We start from the raw sequence: 24,307 nt of genomic DNA on the forward strand, positions 1-24,307 counted from the left end.
GTTTTTTAGGGTTTCCCTATTCATAGGGCTAAAACAGGTAGTGCAACCCAAAATGTTCAATGTTAACATTCATATTCATATTGTACACATCCAAACCTTTCACAAAAGCATGATTTTGTTAGAAAAGGGGGCAGGGGGTGTATGGTAGTCGTATCTACTTTGTGGCCTATACATGAAATGGGCTCATTATATCAATATAAGGCTTTGCCTATGTTAATTTAAGACACCTACCAATAAGCAGCATGATAGGTATTTGACCTAAGTCTTCATATGTGAAGTTTGAGTGTGTAATAGGTCACTTAAAAGCTGTTCTGATTGACTAGGACCATCTTGATGTGTTAGAATCGCTTATAATCGGTTTTTAGGGTTTCCCTATTCATAGGGCTAAAACAGGTAGTGCAACCCAAAATGTTCAATGTTAACATTCATATTCATATTGTACACATCCAAACCTTTCACAAAAGCATGATTTTGTTAGAAAAGGGGGTAGGCGGTGTATGGTAGTCGTATCTACTTTGTGGCCTATACATGAAATAGGCTCATTATATCAATATAAGGCTTTACCTATGTTAATTTAAGACACCTACCAAAAAGCAGCATGGTAGACATTTGACCTAAGTCTTCATATGTGAAGTTTGAGTGTGTAATAGGTCACTTAAAAGCTGTTCTGATTGATAGGACCATCTTGATGTGTTGGAATCCTTATAATCGGTTTTTAGGGTTTCCCTATTCATAGGGCTAAAACAGGTAGTGCATCCCAAAATGTTCAATGTTAACATTCAGATTCATATTCTACACACCCAGACCTTTCAAAAAAGTATGGTTTTGTTGGGAGGTGGGGGGGGTGCACGGTAGACCTATCTAGCTCGCGGCCTATACTGTTAGTTTCACAACATACGAACTCAGTAACTGGAGGACACATGCTAAACTATGGCGCCACCTAACGGCTGTTAGCCAAGTTTATGCAAATAGTTTATAATCATGCATTACTACACAAACACTATACGCCTGCGTACACCTGACGGAAAATAAATCAGCGAAATAATAAGCCTTAATGTGCCTATTCTTGAATTTGGCCGGTCGGTGTTTTTATTTAACTGCATGGTTCACATTCACAGGAAACAGCGGCCAAGTTATTCTCAGAACTCTCAGACTGCGTTTGCGACTGACTGATGAGCCAAATTCATAGAATGAGAGAAAGTCTATAAGCCTAGTGGGGCCAACCGCTAATGTACAAAAAGCGATGTACAACTGTTTCACTAGAACATCCTTTCTTTTCGAACAGGAAGTTGCTGTGCGATTTTTTTTTCTCGCTCTCGCGCTCACTCTGTCGCGCACTTGATGCGTTCAATTTGCTCTTGGATGCACGACTTCTGAAATTATCCGACGAAATTCCCTGGGACTTTAACTGCGCGAATCATTTTGGTGTAATTGGATAAGCCGTTGTGACTTTCAGGATACATTGAAGGGCGTACCATCGTCATTTCTATTAATAAGGCTATTCGTTACAACATTATTCGTTATTTCTATTGCTTCTCACAGTTGCGTAAAAATATATTGGAGAGGGACAAATGAATTCAGTCTACTATGAAGGGGACCCCCCAACCTCAGGGCTCCCCGATGACCTGTCACAAGGGAATGGTCAAGAAGAACTGGACTTTCCCCACCTGTTTCTCTACAACCCGCCAGGAAATGATGATGATGAACAAGGTTGGTGCAGACTTCATTTTCAGTTAAACATAGGAACATCACACTCGGGCAACAACAAAAATAATGTGTGCCGCAACTTATAGTAGGCCAATTATGTGCGTAAGCAAATGGCAAATAGAACACATTTAGAGAGTAGCCTAGGGGTGTTTATTTTACAGGTAGACTGAGCGTTTTTTCTCTCACGTGTAACCTATTGCTCGCGCCACTTTTGTTCTATGAAGGGGACTTTTGAAGTGAGTGTGTAGCCGTCATAGATTTTCACTTCATCGAGTTCTTTGTGCATACACTTTTTAAACCACGACTTTGACGACTGAGTGTACACCTGGCCTGCCAACAGATGAATATAATTGAACAAAAACATTACATTATAGTGGTCAGTTCTGATTTATATACTGAAAGAAATGTATTTTATGTAAGTCTATATTATTTTCTGCGCCCTGCCAGAGTAGCCTATGTGTAGTAGTACATATTACGATTTTTAACTCTACTAAACTTTTTGTGCAACCTGTGACTGTGATTAATACATGTATACTTGGGCTAGATCACTTGTCTATCTCTGTGTGATTAATACGTGGGTGATATCCCCTGTCCTCTGTGTGATTGATATACATTATACGTGGGTGATATCCCTTGTCCTCTGTGTGATTGACATGCAGTACGTGGGTGATATCCCTTGTCTACCTCTGTGTGATTGATGACGGCTTTACTCTCCCCGTCTGTGCAGGGGAGGATCCAAACGGCCAAGATGCCCAGGACGCTCTCAGCCCAGAGTCCTGCCTGCAGGAGAACCACACTCCCTACAGCCTGGAGTCCCTGTGCGACTCCCCGTACCACCACCCCGGGGGCCCCAGCACCACCGATGGCCTGCCCAGCCTGGAGGCCGAGCTGGGGGAGTTTCTGGAGCACCCCCTGCGCCCGGGAGGCCCGCGCATCGAGATCACCTACTCGGAGCTGCACCCCCACGACCACTCGCACACGGAGCCCCTGGACATCGGCCCGCGGCCCACGCTCACCGTGCCCGGGTACTACGACAGCGGCAACTACCGCGGCGACACCACGCAGTGCCTGAGCCCGGCCAGCAGCAACTCGTCCACCAGCTGGTCGGAGGCCTGCTCGCCCTGGACGTCTCCGTGCGTGTCCCCGACGGCGTTGCCCGAGCTCTGCCCCCGGCTGCAGGGCCTCCACACGGCCGGCTCGCCGCGCACCTCCCCCACCACCTCCCCGCGCAACAGCATCACCGAGGAGACCTTCCTGGCCGAGCGCCGCTCCTCCTCGCCGCACCCCGGCTCCCGCTCCGCCTCGCCCAAGGGCAAGCGCACCTACGACCAGTACCAGAACCCCGGCCGGGTCTGCCCGCGCTCCCGCAGCCCCTCGCCGCACCCGGACGACCGCTACGACTCCAGGCCGGCTGGCGGTGGCGGTGGCGGTGGCGGTGCCGTCGCACACATCGCCGCCGCTGGGGGGGGTCCCGGCGGGTTTGACGAGCTGGAGCTGGTGAGCAGCCTCAGTGGCAGCCTGCCCAAGCCGGTGCCCACGAAGATGGTGCGCGGGAGCTTCGCGAGCGGCGTGTACCAGGAGGGGCATCATCATCATCCCGAGGGCGGCCCGCACTACCAGCACGAGATGAAGCCGGAGCCGGCCGTCGGCCTGGAGACCTACTACGTCATCTCACCTGGCTGGCCCGCTCAGGTGCCCCACGGTGTGTGCAGGTAGGCGGGACACACACACACACACACACACACACATAGAGAGAGAGACACACACACACACACACACACACACACACACACAGACAGACACACACGCACACACGGTCGGGATCATGGTCATGGTGGAGACGCACGGGAGTACGTGGCCACTGTCAGCCAGCCAGTGTGTGTGTGTGTGTGTGTGTGTATGACAGGATGGAGATGACACCTCACACACACACACAAACACAAACGCACCACAAATGACCTCAGCAGAATCACACATACACACACCAGCTGTGTCTGTCACTGGGGATGTGGTTTGTCACTGGCTGAATGACATCATTAGACCTCTCTCTAGCCCAGTAGGTCTCACTTACTGACACTGTACATTTTAAAATCCTTTTCACAAGGAAGAGCCTACAGTAGGTGCATAACCAACATCCGCACACCAGCTATGGTCATCAGAAAAATTAAAACCATGTCTGCGATTCCAATCCCACACTGTTTTTGTATTTGTGGATTGTTCCTGTGTAAGGTAAGGTAGTAACATGAAAAGCCAGAAATGCTGTAGTGTCTCGACCTGCCACACCGGTGATAGTGGTCACTCTTTTGCAGTGGCAGACATCCGGGGTTCAGAAAGTAAAAGTCCTGCTGCCAAGTGTTTTTTCCAACCATTTAATTTAAACTATGCAGGTTTGGCGATTTCTTCATCGTTTCTGGTTTTTATGCTTGCAGGTTTCTCTGCAGAGCTTTCCCTACAGCTTTAGCGTGTATGTTTTACAACACTACTCAATTGGTCAGTCTGCCTTTTCATGAGCATGATCTCGAGGCTGCAAAACTTTCTGTTTGTCAGTGCCACTGACCCAAGCTTGCAAGCGTGTTTTTTCCGCTCATAGCCATCATTCAACCCGAAATAAGTCAAATAATCATTCCAATGACTCCAAAGCTGATCAGTTAAGGCAAATTAAGCTAAAAAGACGTGCATAGTTCACCTTTAATAAACCAGCTCATCCTAATAATCAGACAGGTAGATCAGATAATTAGTGGTATCACCTGTGCTGTACAGGTACACAAGTGGAACAGGTAGACAGAATGAATGGCGGCACTTTCACTTTCTGGCTCCCAGGACGTCCGCCTCTGTTCTTGCGATGGGTTTGGGGAACTGTCTAAAGCAGAACCGTGCGTTTAAATGCCTTCCTGCCCCCCCTGGACAGTGTCCCGGTGGCCTCGTTGCCCTCTCTGGAGTGGGGACTGCCCAGTAGCGTGGACCAGCTGGAGCTGCTGCTGGAGGTGCAGCCCAAACAGTACCACCGCGCCCACTACGAGACCGAGGGCAGCCGCGGAGCGGTCAAAGCCCCGTCAGGAGGACACCCCGTCGTCCAGGTGAGAGAGAGAGACAGAGAGAGTGAGAGAGAGAGAGAGAATGTGAAGGAGTGATGTGGACAGGGGAACTTTGAGATCTGGAAAAAACGGAGTTAGGTAGTTAGGTGTTGTCCAGGTGAGAGACAGACAGAGAGAGAGAGAAAGAGAATGAGTGAAAGAGAGAGAATGAGTGTGTGTGTGTGTGTGTGTGTGTGTGTCATGTCTGTCAATGTCTAACAATTTGTCATGCCAATAAAGCACTTTTAAAATGGATTGAATTGTGTGTGTGAGAGAGAGAGAGAGAGAGAGAGAGAGAGAATGTGAAGGAGTGATGTGGACAAGGGGAACTTTGAGAGCTGGAAAAACTGAGTTTCTTCTAGAAGTGGTGTTAAGCAGTTAGGTGTGCTGTTTGGGGGCTTCCCAGGGTGCAGGTGAGACACCACAGGGATAGAGAGAGAGGACTGGAGAGAGAAAGAGAGGTAGAGGTGTGGATAGGGACAAAGACAGAGAACTGGACAGAGAGAGAGAGACACACAGAGAGCTGTGTTGATGTGCATTCCCACCCTGGGCCTGTGAGAGAGTAAGAGAAGGACCCCATCATTCTGGGCCCATAGAGAGAAAGGGGATGATAGCAGTGAAAAAGACAATAACGGAGAGAGTGCCAGTGAAAGTGTGAGGAGAGAGATGATGGACAAAGAGCCAAAGAGAGAACTGGAGAGAGAGAGAGAGAGAGAAATAGATGTGGGGGGAGATGAGGACAGTTAGAAAGACAACAACAGTGAACGTGTGACAGAGAGACTGATGTACATTAATAGATCAAAAGGAGTGGTGGTTGTGATCACAGACGTTCTACCTTATTATTGTGACATAAGACTTCATATTTTACTTTACATGGTAAACAGTTTGGGAATGCAAACACAGAAATGTCTGCCAATGTCACGCTGGTAGAGTTTTAAAAATTGATATCGTGCTGAAATATGAAGAAGGCTGTGGTTTGAGAAGTCAGTCAGAGAGAGAGTGAGTGTGTGCGTGTGCACGCGCGTGTGTGTTTGTGTGAAAGAGAGAGAGAGAAAGTGAGTGTATACACACGGTTTTTCATGTTACATGCTACTGTTGTTATGTTTGAATTGTTTTGTTTCACTGTTCTAATTGTGCTTTGGCAATACTGTACCTGCAGTCATGCTAATAAAGCAACCCTTGAATTGAATGGAGAGAGAGAATGAGAGAGAGAGAGAGAGTAAGCGAGTGATGAGAGAGAGAGAGAGAGAGAGAGCGAGTATGATATGGGAGGAGGAGTGAGGGAGAGCCAGCGCCCATTCAGGGCTGTGTGAGATGCGGGAGAGAGATAGGGCGTTTCCCTGTTACTGCAGCACGCAGGAGCAGAGAGCAAACAGACTCGGTGTATGGAAATGAACATCCTCCACTCCGACCACTCCATCTGTCTGCCGAGAGATAACAGCACACAAGTCTCCCCCGCATGTGGCCCGGAGCCGGCCTGGAGCTGGCCCGGAGCTGACTCGCCCCTGGCATCATCTGGATTTGACAGCTAGCTCCGCACCAGAACTGGATCAGAATTGGACCCAGCTATCTGGGTCACCTCGCTGCCTGTCCCCACTCAACCCAGCCCAAGGCTCTCTCTTTCTCTCTCTCTCTCTTTCTGTCTCTCTCTCTCTTTCTGTCTCTCTCTTGCTCTCTCTCTCTCGCTATCTCTTTCTCATTCTCTCTCTCTCACACACACTCACACACTTTCACCTTCTCTCTTACACACACACACACACACACACACACACACACACACACACTCACCCTCTCTCCCAGATACAGTTTATTGGGTGGTGAAGAGTATTGACGGTTAATGGGTCTTTTCTGTAGGCCCCTTCTTTTTTCTTTTAAAAAACACTGTAGAGCTTCCAGTAAATGCCAATGCAACTGTAGTGTACCATAAAATGGCAATTTGTACATAAATGCCCATAGTTTTACAGATGAGGTAAACAAAAAAGATATTGGAAGACTAAAAGATGTGCAGAATTGACTTTAAGTGTGTGTGTTAGGAATCCATGTTTAGGGTGAGCAGCACCCTATAGCCCTGAGCTTGTTGTGCTACAGGTACACTATGCTGTTCAGTCATAGCCATCTTTTAGGGGCCTTTGTTGTGTTGCATTCTGGATGTTGTGTTGCTGTAGGGCTTTAGGTGTGGTGGCTTTCCTGAAGACAACACTGACAGAACGACTTTTTTGAAATGATTCACTGTTAAATGACCATAAACATAACCATAGCAGTCTAGAAGCCTGTAGGGCTCAAGGTTTAGTGGCTTTCCTGAAGAAGACTGACAGAACGATGAACAGTCTACAAGCCTTTGTCCCGTGCTATTCTACTCACCTCTCTGTCTGCTACAGTCAGAGACATCACAGTATTGCCTGACCTCCACCGATTCATGTATCCAAATCAAGTCTTTTTTTCCTGTATGTGAAAGTGAAACCTGTTGGTTCACCGGTATTCAATGGCGCAGACAAGTGTCTGATGAAATACTTCTCTCACATCTGTAAGGTGTAGCAGATGATTTTCAGTAATGTTTAGAGCAACTACAAACTAACTGCAAAATAAAGATCCTCACTGTTGTTATGACTTAAAATTGATTTTATTGACAAATGCAGCATTTGACACAACAGATATTGAAATGGCCACACTTGCTACTGTGAATTCAAAGGGTGTTTTATCTGGTTTATCTAGACAAGGGCCATTCAGCCTGCCTCTCTGTTACTAAAACATTTCAAATGGAATCTTTTGACAGGGAAGTGTGATAGCTGTCCCCAAAGTTTGTCTTTGCTCTTGAATGAACTCATGTTATACAAACAATATTAAGGTGAACCGGGCTCTGTGAGGAGTCATGTACACTGTAGGTATTTGGTTAGGGGACATTGGAGTGTCGTTCACGTAATGATGCATGTTTTTGATAAAATCACACATAGCACAGATTACTTTAGATTTGGAAAGACTTAAAGTTCGACTGGTGATATGTATTGTATGGATCAATATATTCATATTGTTTAATATGGTGTCTATCTACGTATGGCATGTGTGAATCATTATATTTTCTATGCTGCCTCGGTCCAGTCTGACTGTGTGTTTTTTTTTATGCCAGCTGCGTGGGTATTGTGGGCACGAGCCTCTGGCCCTGCAGGTGTACATTGGCACAGCGGACGAGCGCGTGCTGAAGCCTCACGCCTTCTACCAGGTGCACCGCATCACAGGCAAGACCGTCACTACGTCCAGTCACGAGAGGATCATCAGCGGAACCAAGGTCCTGGAGATTCCACTGGACCCCAAAGACAACATGAAAGCAGTGTGAGTAACACACACACACACACACACACACACACAAATACACAACATATGGATTACAATATACTTCCCAGACATAAACACATATGCTATCCAGTGGGACACTGAAATACACACACAGACTCTCTCTCTCTCAAACACACACACACACACACACACACACAAATACACAAAATATGGATTACAATATACTTACCAGACATGAACACATATCCTATCCAGTGGGACACTGAAATACACATAGACAGATGCATGCACGCACACACACACACACACACACACACACACACACACACACACACACACACACACACACACACACACACACACACACACACCCCTTTGATAACATCTTTGTGGCACTCTGGCAGATGGTCAATGTTGTGAGAAATACAAGAGGGTTTCCTACGTACTGTATGTTTAGCTGATAACTAGAGAGAGGATAAAGCACCGTCACATAAAGACACATACTGTAAACACAGAAGAGCCCTCACTAGGCTAGTCTGTAGTTGTGGGGTCTATCAATGGTCCTGCTGTGCTGATCAGATCTACTGTTCTGAGGTGCACTCAGATTTGGCAAACAGTGGCAAACGTTCGTGGTGAACATGTTTTCTTTGAACAGTTCAATTTGAACGATTTGGTGCTAACATTCCATTCTAACGGTAATTGCATTGTTGCCTTCGTCAAACTCACGTCCAGTTCCACTATATGTTTGCGGAGCGCTACCTCCTCAGACTGTTTTGATTGCGATTGTTGCCGAAAACTTAAGGCTAACAGACGACCGTTTGTAAACGTATGCAAACACTCGCCTATGTTTGCGAATTTGAACGCACCTCTCTGGCTGCAGACTGATGGACGGCTGTCTCTTGTGTGTTGTAGCATCGACTGTGCGGGCATCCTGAAGTTGCGCAACGCCGACATCGAGCTGCGGAAGGGCGAGACAGACATCGGGCGCAAGAACACGCGCGTGCGTCTGGTCTTTAGGGTTCACGTGCCCCAGCCGGGAGGACAGTGGGTCTCCCTACAGGTGGCCTCACAGATTATAGAGTGCTGTAAGTACATGTGTGGGTGAACGAACACTCACACACACACATGCTTTCTCTCTCTCTCTTTCTCTTGCTCTCTCATGGCCAATACATGGCCAGTCTATGCCAGTTTTTGCATGTGTGTGTGTGTGTGTGTGTGTGTGTGTAAGCAGCGCAGCGCTCGGCTCACGAGCTGCCGGCCGTGGAGCGTCAGGATGTTGACCACTGCTCGGTTCTGGGCGGACAGCAGATGATCCTGACGGGCCAGAACTTCACCTCGGACTCCAAGGTGGTGTTCAGTGAGAAGACCCACGGTGAGCAGCTTCTTCATCTTCATCACTCACACATGACACGTTAACGACGAGATTTAGTCCAACATGGAAGCTACACCAGGCGAGTAACGGAAGTGGTGTAGCTTCCTTGTAAGACTAGGCTAAGTCTACGTGAAGGAAAATGGTCACAAAGGTTTATCACACAAAAACAATTGGCTTCAAAGGTGCAGTCCACAATTCTAACCCAATCAGAGAACTAGATGAGTCAAACTGAGTCAATCATGATTCCAGCCAATCAACGCTGCTTCAGGAGTACAGACGGGTTCATTGGCTGGTTCAGTGCAACCAATGAACAAACTCCTGCCAGAGCCATAGAAAGAGAGAGTTGCGACACTCTTTGATGTTGCCGCCACACGATCAGAAGGGCCAAAAAACCTGCGCTGAATGGCTGAATTGCAGAGAGAGTGGGCTGTACTTGTGGATGCTGGAAGGTGTAATCAATTAACTCATTGACTACTGACCAAGCGATTGGCTGTAAATAGTTCCAAAAGTCCCATAACGAGGAAATAGACTGGAAAAAGCACTGACATTTTTTTCCTGTGGAGGTCTATGGGAGTGTCGCCACTCTGTTTTATCTACGGCTCTGACTCCTGCCAGAATCTCACACAGGATGTGTCTCAGACTCAGACGGGACAGGGATCCTTCAAGGCTGCTCTTTGAAGGATGTGACATCATCGAGTCCCACTGAACTGCTGTTCCATTATCAAGCATCCATCAAATTCTACCACATTCTACCAAGGACAAAGTCCCTCATTTGGCTGAGAATTTTCGAGGATGCTTGTGTGTATCCTCAGTGTCCTTGAAACATCCACAATCCTGTGCGCACATTTATGGAGGATTTGAAACCTGTACTAAAACAAGGCAGTTCACTATGTGATTAAATGTACACATTGTCTTATTGTCATTGTGTAAAGTAGCCTAAATGAAGTAAGGGCTCAGGTCATTTGAACAACTTCTAGCCACTCACACACCTTAATCGTGTAAAGAAGGCATTTACAGTAGGACGAGTATTTAAATCCCTTCCAATGACAGTGATTGGGAGTTAATTAATGCACTTTTATCTTTAGGATTTTGGTTATTGGTTGCTGCTCTGTGGTTTATCTTAGCAAGACTGACAGGCAAGACTGACAGTGGCGCATTCATTGTTTATCAAAAAGAAGTGGGCTTCCTGCACACTCGTTAGTCTGTTCCACCGTGATTTTTCCGAATGCTGTGAAGAAGCCTTGCGTCGTCTTTGATCGATCTGACTCGGCAGGGCTCTTCCCTACCAAGCACGGATCCTAGAGGATCCTCGACTTAGAGAAACAGCCACTGTAAGGAAACTGGATTACTTTTGTGAGTGAAATTTGCATAGACACCAGACTCACTATACAGGCCAATACTTGGAGTCAAAACATCATCACAGTAAATCATTATAACTCTGTGAATGTGACACGACTTGAAAATGTTACAGTGTTGGTGGTGGTGTTGTTGTTGTTGACAAACAAATTCCATCTTGAATTCCATCATTAATCTCTTGAGATTCTCTGCATGCGTTTGGCTCTTGGCACATCGCCCTTGCCCAGGCCTCATGCCTCCATCTGTCTCTTAGGCGCACTGCACGTTTATGATGTTTTTATGGGCGAGGGTGGCGCTCAGCTGCCGTGTGTCTGAGCGAGGGACCGGTCAGTTTGTTTGTGCCCAGGGCACTGCACCAGGCCAACATTAGCATGGCATTTGGTTAAGGTTGTATTTTCTGACTCGTTTGCATGTCGTCAGAAAGGCTGCAGGCCATGAGTGCATGTGCTGGGGCTCTACTTTGACTGCAGTGTGTGTGTGTGTGTGTGTGTGTGTGTGTGTCTAAGCATGCGAGTGGGACTCGCACGGCATGACAGGACTTAACGCTGCTGAGGAGGAAGGGATAAGCATAAAGGTCTGCGTGTGTGTGTGTGTGTGTGTGTGTGTGTGTGTGAGAGAGAGAGAGAGGGCATATGGTTTGCACAATAGCAGCCACTCCCGTCCCGTTACCCAAAGCAGCCCTCACCTCGCCAGGCTCTACGCCTAAAGACCTGAGGGGAAAACAACACTCAAAACAAACACACACACACACAGAATCTAGTGGGCCAGCCAACAAGCCCCTCTCCCCAACCCTCCCCAACCCTCCCCCCACCCACACACACATGCACATGCACATGCGCGCACACACACACCCACACACACACACCTTTAGACACCAGAGTGGTCTGTCTGCCAGTGACCACAACTGGGTCACACACCGCAAGAGAGAGCGAGAGAGATCGAGAGAGAGAGAGAGAGAGAGAGAGAGAGAGAGACGTGATAAAGCAAAATAGACCCTCAGAGTATAAGCCAACCTCCTGGCCAGAGCATGGGGGAGAGGGGGGGGGGGGGGGGAGGGGGAGGGGGGGGATTGTAGCGGGACAATTTGCATGTGATTTTCCAGTGGCGCCCAGCAGACAGGAGGATACGTATCCACTGTTTATTATGGGATTTGTTTCTCTGCCTTATTGAGAGTTTAGAAAGTTTGATGTCAAACTGAAGTGGGCGTTTTTCTTTTCTCTTTTTCTTTTTTGTCACTGCTGCATGTAACCTCCTCTCACACACACACACACACACACACACACACACACACACACACACACACCTACAGAGACATACACACAGAATACACAAACAGACATATACAGTGTGAGAGGAGAGTGGGTGTTTTTTGTTGTCGCTGCGTGTTGCCTCTAGCGGGTAGGTGAGCAGTGTTAGAGGATGTGGTTTGATGGGGAGAGATACAATCTACAAGCACGACGCTCCTTCCCTTCCTCTTAGTCTGAGTTTGTGTGTGCGCGCATTTGTGTGTATAGGTGAACGTGTGTGTGTGTGTGTGTGTGTGTGTGTGTGTGTGTGTGTGCATGTGTGTGTGTGTGTGTGTGTGTGTGTGTGTGTGTGCGTGTGCGTAGGCTGTAGGCCGTGTGAGATGACGCAGCGGTGGCAGCTTTTTTGCAGACAGGAGAGTGGAAGAGTGTTTGTGTGTGTGTGTGTGTGTGTGTTTGCAGACAGGAGAGTGGAAGAGTGTGTGTGTGTGTGTGTGTGTGTGTGTATGTGTGTGTGCAAGAGTGGAAGAGTGTTTGCTTGCAGGCAGGTCATGCAAAGCGCCACATACAGTACAGTACCTGACGTTTGGTGACAGGCAGCAGACAACACGCTTCCACTGCCAGAACTGACCCACTTAGAGAAACACACTGTCAGTGGTTCAGCCCAGAGAGAGAGAGAGTAGGACAACAGCAGCAGCTCCACAGGCTCCACAAACTCACACTCACTCTGTACCTTCTTACATCTCACAGCAGGCAGGTGCCGGGGTGTAACAGAGAACCGCAGCGAGATAACACTCGTGTCGAGTTATCCATGTTTCCATCTCTTCTGTTGCTTTTAACATTGATAAGGCACATGAGTTTATCAGTTTGATCACTGACACTATGGTAACGGCATGTGCTTGTGTGTCTGTGTGTGTGTGTGTGTGTGTGTGCTTTGCAGATGGGCTTCAGATCTGGGAGTCCGAGGCCACTGTGGATAGAGACAAGAGCCAGGCTGTGAGTAGATGCAGCTAATCGAAACACCAAAACACACACACACACACACACACACACACACACCCACACCCACACCCACACCCACACCCACACCCACACACACACACATCAAAAGAGGGGGTTTCCGTTACGCAACACTAACATTCCAAAGACACAGGCAGGTTACAGGGCTGCTGTCAGTGTGCACAGGTCGCACAGCATACCAGGAAGCATCAGAATGAAGCCTGGGCCCTTTCTTATTCGCCTACTTCAAATGTAAATAACACTTTTACTAATGACCAATTTGTACTTTCTATTCGAAAATGTAAATTTAAAAGCTATTTTATTTTTAGACCTGCCTAGTTAATGTTTTTTGAAAGGAAAGGAAAGGTAGTCACGCACGTCTGGTTATTCATTGATCAGGCAAATGTACTTAATGGGGTAAAGCTAATACTAGTACGCTAATACTAGTACATTAATACTTTGCGTACAGTACATGAAGCCAGCAACCTGTAGTATTTCATTATTTATTTCGCAAGGGCAGTGTACCAGTGGAAGTTATATAAGGGGACTACATCTTTTCACCATTTTTCCACGAATTGAAGAAATGGATGTAAATATGATTTTTTTTTTTTTTAAATATTATTTTTTGGGCTTTTTATGCCTTTAATCGGACAGGACAGTATAGAGATGACAGGAAATGAGTGGGAGAGAGAGTAGGGGTGGGATCCGGAAAGGACCACGGGGCGGGAATCGAACCCGGGTGCAGGTGCCCCAGCCAGTCGCGCCACGGCTGGGGCCGTAAATATGATTTTGTCTACTGCAAAAGGCTTATTTCTCTCAAATTATGTATGTTTACAGTCTGATAGTGAACACTTCAACTCCCCCCCCCCCCCCCCACTTCAACTGAGATGTGTGATATGTCAAGAGATGCTGATAACAGCAAGCTTATTGCATAGATGAGGTGATTTTATCACACCACACAATCCTGTAGATGACACAAGCTTTGAGAGAGTGTGCAACTGGCACACTGCCTGGTGCAGGTGCATCCATCCACTAGAGTGGGCACTTACAACTGGATGTAAAGGTTAAGTGCTCTCTAGTACTACCGTAATAGGGCTCGGGATCATGACGTGAAAACTTCGCGGGCACAGCCATATTGGCAGCCTCACTCCTTAGTTTACTATGGATTACTATGGATTTACTCCCGCCGATTAGTGTGTTCCTGTTACTTAGTTTTTGCCTTCTTGGTCGTATGTGGCTGTGTAGTGGGGTGTAACAGCGCAATCCACGATAGCAAGAGGAAAAGAATCGCTAATACTATATTTCTGCTTCTTGTCTTCTGCATCTGAATGAATGGATATTACGTATAGTGCATCCCCCATTTGCCTTGTTCAGAGGCGCATTCAAATTTGCACACATACTGTAGGCGAACGTTTGCAAACAGTATTCCCTTAGCCTTGAGTGTTTGGCGAACGTTCGCAAACAATCGCAAACAGTCTGAGGAGGTATAGTAGTTCTCCTCGAACATACACTGGAACTGGACGCGAGTTTGACGAAGGCAACAATGCAATTACCTTTAGAATGGAATGTTAGCACCAAATCATTCAAATTGAACTGTTCAAAGAAAACATGTTCACCTCGAACGTTGGCCACTGTTTGCCAGATTTGAGTGCACCTCAGGTTACTGATAGACTGACGGGATGCACCGCTAATGTGGCCTGTGTGGTTTCGTACTCATGGCCCTGAGTACACAGCTTTGAGGAGAGTGGTCAGAAGCAGAACACCTGCCTATATCCCTCCCTCTCTCATCACACACACACACACACACACACACACACACACACGCACACACGAGACCCACACCAGACCCCAGTGTGACGCATGGCTGTGGTGTTTCCCCTGCTCAGAGTATGCTGTTTGTGGAGATCCCGCCCTATCGCGACCACGCCATCTACCGCCCCGCTAAAGTCAACTTCTACGTGCTCAACGGGAGAAGGAAACGCAGCCAGCCCCAGCACTTCACATACACTCCTCTCACCGGTGAGCCCCTCACCGCATGCACATGTACACCTAGCAGGCGCTGCGTGGCTCCCTACACTCTCAAGCCCTCACACATTCTCATCCACTGCTTACTCCATTTACCTACAGTACACTCTTAAAATGAATGTGTTGGAAACAACACAAGCTGTGTTGTCCCTATCTAGACACAGAGACGTGTTAAAAAATGAACACGAGTTGTGTTATTTTCAACACATCTTGTGTAACAAATAACAAAAGCAATGCGTTGGAAACAACACAAACTGTGTAGTCCTTACCTGACACAGAGATGTGTTGTTTTCAACACATTCATTTTCAGAGTGTATTAGTAAAGATGCATCAACATATTTGCTTACATCACTAGCGGCTGCCATTTGCCTTGATGATGACTGGTATCAACCTATCGACTATCAATTCTACACTTTATAATTATTTTTTTATGATGAATATTTTGGTTTCTCTGCCACAAAAAAAATATCAGTATTGGCATCGATTATCGGTCAAATTGGCATTGGCCCAGAATTTCAGTGCACCTCTACTGGTTAGTGCATACTAACCCACTACACACAAAACTCTAATATACTGTAAATACACTTTTATCCACAGCATACACCTAGATTATAGATCATCGATCTTCAAGCACTACATTATTTCACAAATGACTAATTATCCACTATCCCCCGTTCTAGATTGGTGAATACTTACAGTTAAACGGATAATCCACCATTTGGGGAATCAAGCTCATTTTTCACCTCTCCTCGAGCAAAACAATTGAAAGGTAAATTTCAATTGTTATGCTCGAGGGGAGATGGAAAAAGAGCTTAATTAGCAGAGTAGGTGGCCCTATTAGTCCACTACATGTCACAGATGTTACAACAGACTATTTATTATTTATACTGTACCTACACACACTGCACAACTGTGTGTCCCTGCTGAGGAGAGAATGGGAGCATTTTCCTTTTGTTTCCGTATAAAATGTATTGTTTACATATGAAGAGCTCTTTTCCAAAACGCTATAAATCCATTCAATAAGTCATGTTATTTAATTGTGTATTTCAGGTAATATCAATAAACATGCAGTTGTTTTGTTTTGATTGAGTAAAGATAAATCAACTAAAAATAATCCAGTACAGTTCCACTGAAATTATTTGGGAAACAAAATAAAAAATAAAAAATATTAATGAAAATGGATTGAAATGGTGGATATAGTGTTTTGTAAAATAACTCTTCATGGTGGTGAGACGTACTGTACTCGGTCTGAGGTGGAGAGTGTCTAACTTGCGCGTGGTGTGTGTGTGGTGTGTGTGTTGTGTTCCAGTGCCGTTCATAAAGACGGAGCCGGTGGACGAGTTCCAGTTCGGGCAGCTGGGCTGCGCCGTGTCTCAGATCCTGGGCATGTCCCCCTCGTCCCGCCACACTCACCCCCTGACCTCCCAGATGCCCCTGGATAGCTGCGCTGTGCCAGTCTTGTCTGCCCATCACCACAACCACCACCAGCACCACCAGCAGCAGCAGCAGCAGCAGGCTGCCATACACAGTGCCTATAGTGAGCGGGATGCCGAGTACCAGCTTCAGTGCCCGCCGGTCGTGTACCGGCAGGCCAGGAGCCTGGGCAGCAGCCCCGTGCTGTACCAGCCCCTCCTGGAGGCGGGCAGCTACCCGGGCCGGATGTCGGCTGGCATGGCCACTCAGCACAGCCACAGCCAGGGCTCGGGCATCGCCCACCTGGGCATGGCGGCCGGCTATGGTGCCAGGGCGTCTAGCGGGTCAGCGCTGGCCGACCACCACCACCACCCCCACCACCGGGTCGTCATGAGCAACAGCTTCCAGGAGGCCGCCTCGCGCTTCCCCGATGCCGGCGTCGTGCCCGGGGGTGTCGTGCAAGCGGGCAGCTACGGGCAGATGGGGGCTGCAGCTCCGGCGTTGCCACGTCAGAGCCATGGGCATCAGCACCACCACCAACACCAGCACCACCAGCAGCAGCACCACCACCACCACCAGGGGTTCCAACCAGCCACAGGGCAGCCCAGCGGAGCCATGCCCAGCGGAGCCATGCCAGGCCGGGTGACGGTGAAGCAGGAGTACCTGGACCACCTGGATGATGGTGGGTGTGTAGCAGGGTGCTTGTGCAGGTCGGGAACGTTTTTTTTAAAAGTCTGAACGTTTTTTCTCTTAACACATTAAAGGATAACTCTCGCAAAAATGGCCTCCTAGGGTGTTTTTGTGAATGTACCCGAGTCAAACTTTCACTTCAAAGCATAATTTCACATTCACAAAAACACCCTGGGATGCATTCTGGCAAAAGTTATCCTTTAAAAGCTGCCAAAAATACACGCTCATCTCTGCAAAACTACAAAAGTGGAGGTCTTAAAGATGATCATAACGTTAACCAGCACAGCAATACACCCTCATCTTTACAACAGTTGCCTTGTGTATCATCAGCTGTAGTTACCGTGGCGATTGTTGAGCAATGCTTGTAGTATCCTCCGTCATGCCCCATATTAGGGCAGGGGGTACTGCAGGGACAGCCACTCTCCCACACTCTGTGTGTTTGTTATTGCAACATGTAAACTTGAATTAAATTTAGTATACACACCACATCCTGAACCCACACCGGTTCACACACACACACACACACACACACGCACATACTCACACACACACACACACACACACACTCACACACTCTCACACTCTCACACTCTCACACTCTCACACTCTCACACTCACACACTCTCACACACACACACACACACACACACACACACACACACACACACACACACACACACACACACACACACACACACACACACACACACACACACACACACACACACACACACACACACAAGCATGAGGCAGACCTCTTCAGAAGGTTTAGCTTGGTGACTGGTTCAAGTCTGCAGTTGACAGCTGTGTGTGTGTGTGTGTGTGTGTGTGTGTGTGTGTGTGTATATATATATATGAGTGAGTGTGTGTGAGAGAGTGAGTGAGTGGGGCCGATGCTCGTCCCTGCTCCTGGTCTGCTCTGCTGGCGCTGGCCGGTGGGCTGTATGTGGGTCAGCACTTTAAATAGGCCCCAGCAAACCCGGGTAAATATTGAGCTCTGTATCCGCGCAACAGCCAGCACTCAAGGTCACTGAGGACGCATCATTGATCTCCTCAAAACACATTTGCACACTCGCTATCTCTCTCTGTATCTCTCTCACATACACACTCTCTCCATCTCTCTGTATCTCTCACACACACTCTTTTTCTCCTTCTCTCTCTCTCTCTCTCACACACACACACACATACACATACACACACTCTCTCTTGAGCCCACAGCCAAGCCCAAAAGTATTCATACCAGTGAATGAATGGCATGCCAAATGTTGTAGTGCTTTATTTAACCGATAGGTTTCTTTGTCTCCCTTTCCCTTACAAAGTCAGACACACAAACAAGCTCTCTATCTTGGTCACACATACACACACACACACACACACACACACACACACACATATACACAGAGATATGTAAATCTGCAGTGCACTACATGATGTACATAAAGACCTGTTTATCTGAGATGGAACTCTCTGCAAGTTTCACAAACACTTTCATACCAATGAATGAATGGCGAGTCAAATGTTGTAGTGCTTTATTTAACCGATAGGTTTCTTTGTCTCCCTTTCCCTTACAAAGTCAGACACACAAACAAGCTCTCTATCTTGGTCACACATACACACACACACACACACACACACACACACACACACACACACACAGGTATGTAAATCTGCACTACATAAAGACCTGGTTATCTGAGATGAAACTCGATGCAAGTTTCACAAACACTTTCATACCAATGAATTAGCATGTCAAATGTTGTAGTGCCTTATTTAACCTATACAAAGTCAGACACACGCACACACACACACACACACACACACACACACACACACAGGTAGTACAGTATGTATATCTGCAATACATAAAGACCTGGTTATCTGGGATGGAGCTCTGCAGTTTTCCCAAACACTGTCATTACTTCGTTCAGGCTATTAGGCTATTAGGCTATTTTTCTTTTTTTTCCGCTTACAATGACTGGATTGTTCTCTACTCGCTACGTAGTCTACCGTGTCAGGTATCTGCCAGATCTGCCGCAAGATCTAAAGTGTTCACAGCTCAGCCGCACACAGTAGAAGGTGAGAGGTGGGGAAATACTTAGATGACGCAAGAGGCAGCAGTGAGACTACCTTTCTCTTTTTCCACCTTCGAGAATTTTCCACTGCTATAACGGTAACAGACGCCTTCGCATCTGAGTTAATTGTGACCAAGTGTTAGTGAGCAACAGTGTCTAAACACATACCTGAGTACAGTGTCTAACCGCATACCTGAGTACACAATGTTTAAACACATACCTGAGTAGTGTCTAAACACATACATGTCCTGAGTATACAATGATTAAACACATACCTGAGTAGTGTCTAAACACATACCTGTCCTGAGTATACAATGTTTAAACACATACCTGAGTAGTGTCTAAACACATACCTGTCCTGAGTATACAATGTTTAAACACATACCTGAGTACACAATGTTTGAGTGTCTAACCGCATACCTGAGTACAGTGTTTAAACACATACCTGAGTACACAATGTTTAAACACATACCTGAGTAGTGTCTAAACACATACCTGTCCTGAGTATACAATGTTTAAACACATACCTGAGTACACTGTGTTTCAAGTACACAATGTCTACACACATACCCCACTGCACCACACACTGCATTAACCCATACTTAGATAAACGCATGACAAAGGAATGCCATGTGAGCCAAAAGTAGAATTCTGAAAATCACTTTATATACGAGGTTGAATCGAGGAAATGTGTTCTTTTCAATAGAAGTTTACTTTTCAGCCAAGATGGCCCCCTTTCATCTCCCTGGTTAGTCCAGCGTTTTGTTCACCCTGTGGGGCTCAGACCGTTTGACTGCAGGAGCTCCCAGCACACACATGGAGCGACACCGCAAATACTTTGTTTGTGTTTGTGTGTGTTGGTGTGGGTGGCAGCTGTAATGTGAACCGCTACGACAGACACCACTCATCCCAGTGTTTCCATTCAGAGCCCAAATACAGCACCTTTAACGTGTGTGTGTGTGTGTGTGTGTGTGTGTGTGTGTGTGTGTGTGTTTGTGTGTCCGCTGCTTCACTCCTATTTATAGATGGGTGAGAAAGTTTCCATTTATAGCCCACTACAACTTTCCCCTGAGCAACAACAGGAAGCATCACCAAATTAAGCATCCACGGTTGCCTGGAGACAGGGTAGTATGCGGCCTCACGCCACCACCTAGTGGTGAAAGAGGGGCAGTGCACACAACTGAACAACCAAGGGGGTAGTTCAGTTTAGTTAAGTTTAAATTGTCCCAGAGGGAAACTTGCCTCGTAGTCAGGCACACATACATAGCACAAAGATACATAAAGACACAAGATGTCTTATCTGTCTCTGACAGATGGTCATCAGAGAGCAAACTCACTAACAAACAATAATCAGCTTTGGAAAAAAAAAAATGAAGTGATGGCATCTTTAATCTGTGTTGCTTTTGTCCAGTCAATGAGACTCACTAATAAACAATAATCAGCTTTGAAATTATTTTTTTTAAAGGGACACTTCACCGATTAGCATTAAGCTTTGTATCTTTAGAAAACCATGTCATGTTTTTGAATGGTCGTTCATCATTCCCTCAGTTTGCCTTGAGATGGGAGAAATACGGATTTCAATGAAACCCATGAATAGGACTTCCTGCTTTCAATGATGTAAAATTATGATTTTTACATCATTGAAAGCAGCAAGTCCAACACTGAAATCTACATTCAAACTTCATTCGACCATTCAAAGACATGATTGGTTTTCTAAAGATACAAAGCTTAATGCTAATCGGTGAAGTGTCACTTTAAGTGAGGGCATCCTTAATCTGTTTTACTTTTGTCCACAGTCAATGACATCATTCGGAAGGACATGCCAGTCCTCGGGCGCGAGCACACGTAAAGGAGGAACAGTCCCCAGGATGCACCTCAGAAAATGTTAAAACATCTTCTAGCCTCTTTTCACTGTACTTTCTTATTTTATATACTTAAATCTTTGTCTACCACATATCTTATTAAAGTTAACATGAAATTATGCCTTAAATTCCAAGTGCAAGGAAGTAAATATCAGTTCTCATAATTTTTTCAATTTTTTATAGTTTGTTTTTGTATGGATAAGATCTCTACATAGTAGGACATCTGCATTCTGTATTTAACTGTACATTAAATAAATAATCTGGTGTCTGTAACTTTTCACACATGTATTGATATTTCCAAAATTCTTCTTACAGTCTGTCATAAATTGAGAGATTTAATAAAATATCAACCAAAAACAATTTGATCTGTAATGTGATCAGTACTGTTATGAGTCATTTTTAGATTGATCTATTAGATCATACCACATTAACATTAAATACATTCAATCAGAAGAGATGATCACACATCAACAGGATTTTACATTGATGAACAATACTTTATTACATGTAGTGGTCAATTTGGATTTAACAACACAGGCCCAACTGACGGCGCACACCATATGTGCAACTTAAGCAGTGGCCCAAACACCCTCATGATATCCCAAGAGATTAATACAAATGTATAAAAAACACACACACACGAAACAAGACAAAAAAAACATGATGTCTGTGTTAAAAGACATGTTGCATCCCATACTGTCAAGATTTGCTCACACATCAACTCTGTCGTTTTTGTCAGCATTTAAACAACAATAGTTTCTATGTTCGTTAGCCTGACATGTCCACCAGTCACAGATAAGTTATATGTCACGGTGTAATTATGCATCACTGGTAGTGTTAACCAAGAGTGTTGCCTGTAGCTGAAAGCACCACAGTACACACATTTGCACTGAAGAAGTATTCCTCAGTGGTCATTCATATAATTCGTACTATAAAATGGCACCGCATTGGTTGATGCCAGAGCTGCAGCGCGCCTCGTCATGGAGGTATTTAGATCAACGATTAATGCAAAAACTGCTGCATTTCCAAGCCTGTCTAACTGCAGGACCATAAATACACACACATGCGCACACACATACACAGTAGGGGGGATTCGACTCCGATGTAGCCGCTTGCAGCTGTCTTAAACTGACAGCATAAAGTGATTATTTCTGAAATTCTGATACGTTTTCAAACCTGAATTGTGCATACTGTACATCATGGTTCAAAACGTATGAGAATCTCAGACATAATCACGTCACGTAACCATCTTAAGACGGTTGCAGGCGGCTACATCAAGTCGAAGCCCCCTAGTGTGTTCACACTCACAGACACACCCACTCACACAGTGTGTGTGTGCACCGACACACCCACGCACACTTATCTCTTCTTTTTACTCTCTTTCTTGGGTTTCTGACGGGCTTGAGGAACAGGCCCCTTGGCCTTCTTGCTTTGGTCTCCTGCTTTCATTTCACTTTTCTCTGCAGATTCCTCCTGAAAACCAAGGGTGGTAAATAGGCTAGATCAGTCAGGAATTGAAGAGTGAATTTCAGAGTTTATTGAATGAATATATGGACATACAAATTATATGTACACATAATCTAGCCACTAAAAAACAACATTAGGCCTACTCATATCAACCTTTAACATGTTTGCCACAAAAACAACTATGATTTAGTCTAACTTGTTGTAACAAGGTGGGTCTATGCACTGAGATATAATTTAACTAACACAAACCCATTGCAAGCGTTTTCCAGATATCAGTATTGGAAAGTTACACCATAAAGAAAAATCACCTGTTCGTAGCTCTTGTTGAAGGGCATTATCACAGCCAAGATGCAGACTAGCTGGAAGATAGCCCCGAGCAGGAGTCCATAACGGAGAAGACTCTCAAAGAAAGTGGGCTCGGGAACCTCCGGCGGTGACAGATCCAAGTCCGCCGCCGACATGACTAGAACGGTGATAAACGCCTTCGTGAGATAACGAACATTTAAAGTTAAGAAACGTGTTGTCCTGATTGCAAGAGTTAATTGTGAAACAATATTAATCAAGGAAGACTGAAAAAGAATATGTTGACAACAGCTTAATCTCTAAAGTTTGCAAACAGAGACAGAGAGAGAGAGGTAATGTTAACACAATGTAACAAAGAATTGCTTATTTAGCCACAGATTAGCATGAACGTCACATCAAATAGCTGACATACAACGTTAATTTAGCTAATGTCTACTGAATAACTGATGTGAAGTTTAATCCCGAGCTGTCTGGAGCAGCCTAATGTAGCATGCCTTTCGTGTAAATATGCAAATGCATTTGCCGTGAGAAATAATTAGGCTCACATACCTCCTTTATCTTCTATCAAAGAATCACAGGATTACATTAAACTAAATAAAAACAGCTTTTTGTGAATCCAAGTGATGAAGAAAGCTCGTCAACGTTAGGTTAGAGTCGGAAATGAGCTCATCGCTCCGACGTCTGCAAAATTCGCATTGTGTTGTCCTCCGGATTGATTTCTGCCACCATGTGGCCCGGAGGCTACATAACTAGTCTGCAGGTTTCCCGAGCTCATCCAACCATCATTATATTATTTAAAACGTTGAACATAGGCCTACTGTATATTAAAGGTGACATAGAATGGAATCATTTTTGTCTTGGTTTTGATGAATTAGGAGAGATTGTGCATAACCAAAGAGCTATCATGAACATGAGGCATGGTTGGTACCATGAGGCAATTCAATACCCAGCCTAAATATAAGGTTTTAAGTGGGCTTGTAAAATTGCAATTTAGTTTATTTTTTATGAATTAAAATTTTATATTGTTGTAACATCAGAGAACACAGTATAATAGGCTACTCGATTCATCCATTCCACTCGATTAATCCTCTTTAAGCAAATCTCCATTAATGTTGTGTTTAGTGAGGCCTAGGCATTAGCCTACTCTTACGGGAAACTGTCCCTAAAGTATTGAGAATGGTTTAGTTTGAGAAGTTCATAGTGAATACTTAAATAGACCCCTTCAGTGTTTGTAATAATCATCCAGAGCACTTGTTTGGGTGCGTGCACAGCATGGGGTCAGAAAAATGGTGCAGCAAATAGTCAATGTGTTACCCAAGCGCTGTGAACCATACTGTAGGCCTACCTTAATAAATTAGTTTTAGCTAATGGCGATTGTCGTTGGAAAGTGGCCAGAGATTCATTATCCCGACATTTTCGGCTATATTGTCCA

The 24,307-nt window shown here is 45.6% G+C and overlaps 2 protein-coding genes across 4 annotated transcripts; one reads left to right on the top strand and one right to left on the bottom strand.

Annotated features, from left to right (window-relative positions):
* Positions 1–1,346: 1,346 nt before the first annotated feature.
* LOC134091838 (nuclear factor of activated T-cells, cytoplasmic 2-like) lies at positions 1,347–21,465 on the top strand. Of its 2 annotated transcripts, none has more exons than XM_062544520.1 (10): positions 1,347–1,710; positions 2,435–3,419; positions 4,616–4,784; positions 7,906–8,108; positions 8,985–9,157; positions 9,304–9,444; positions 12,985–13,040; positions 14,930–15,062; positions 16,378–17,191; positions 21,040–21,465. In XM_062544520.1, exons 1-10 carry the CDS (start codon positions 1,572–1,574, stop codon positions 21,044–21,046), a joined length of 2,820 nt encoding a protein of 939 aa, XP_062400504.1. In that variant the 5' UTR covers positions 1,347–1,571; the 3' UTR covers positions 21,047–21,465. The 2 variants fall into 2 exon arrangements, with proteins under 2 accessions (XP_062400504.1, XP_062400503.1); XM_062544519.1 differs by having other exon boundaries at positions 16,378–17,163.
* A 26-nt stretch (positions 21,466–21,491) lies between these two features.
* manbal (mannosidase beta like) lies at positions 21,492–23,563 on the bottom strand. Of its 2 annotated transcripts, none has more exons than XM_062544523.1 (3): positions 23,425–23,563; positions 22,881–23,035; positions 21,492–22,578 (listed from the first exon to the last, which is right to left on the bottom strand). In XM_062544523.1, exons 2-3 carry the CDS (start codon positions 23,031–23,033, stop codon positions 22,465–22,467), a joined length of 267 nt encoding a protein of 88 aa, XP_062400507.1. In that variant the 5' UTR covers positions 23,034–23,035; positions 23,425–23,563; the 3' UTR covers positions 21,492–22,464. The 2 variants fall into 2 exon arrangements, with proteins under 2 accessions (XP_062400507.1, XP_062400505.1); XM_062544521.1 differs by having other exon boundaries at positions 22,881–23,054; positions 23,425–23,561.
* Between the last annotated feature and the right edge of the window lie 744 nt (positions 23,564–24,307).

Source organism: Sardina pilchardus, chromosome 9, assembly GCF_963854185.1.
Source record: "Sardina pilchardus chromosome 9, fSarPil1.1, whole genome shotgun sequence".
Taxonomy (NCBI): Eukaryota; Metazoa; Chordata; class Actinopteri; order Clupeiformes; family Clupeidae; genus Sardina; species Sardina pilchardus.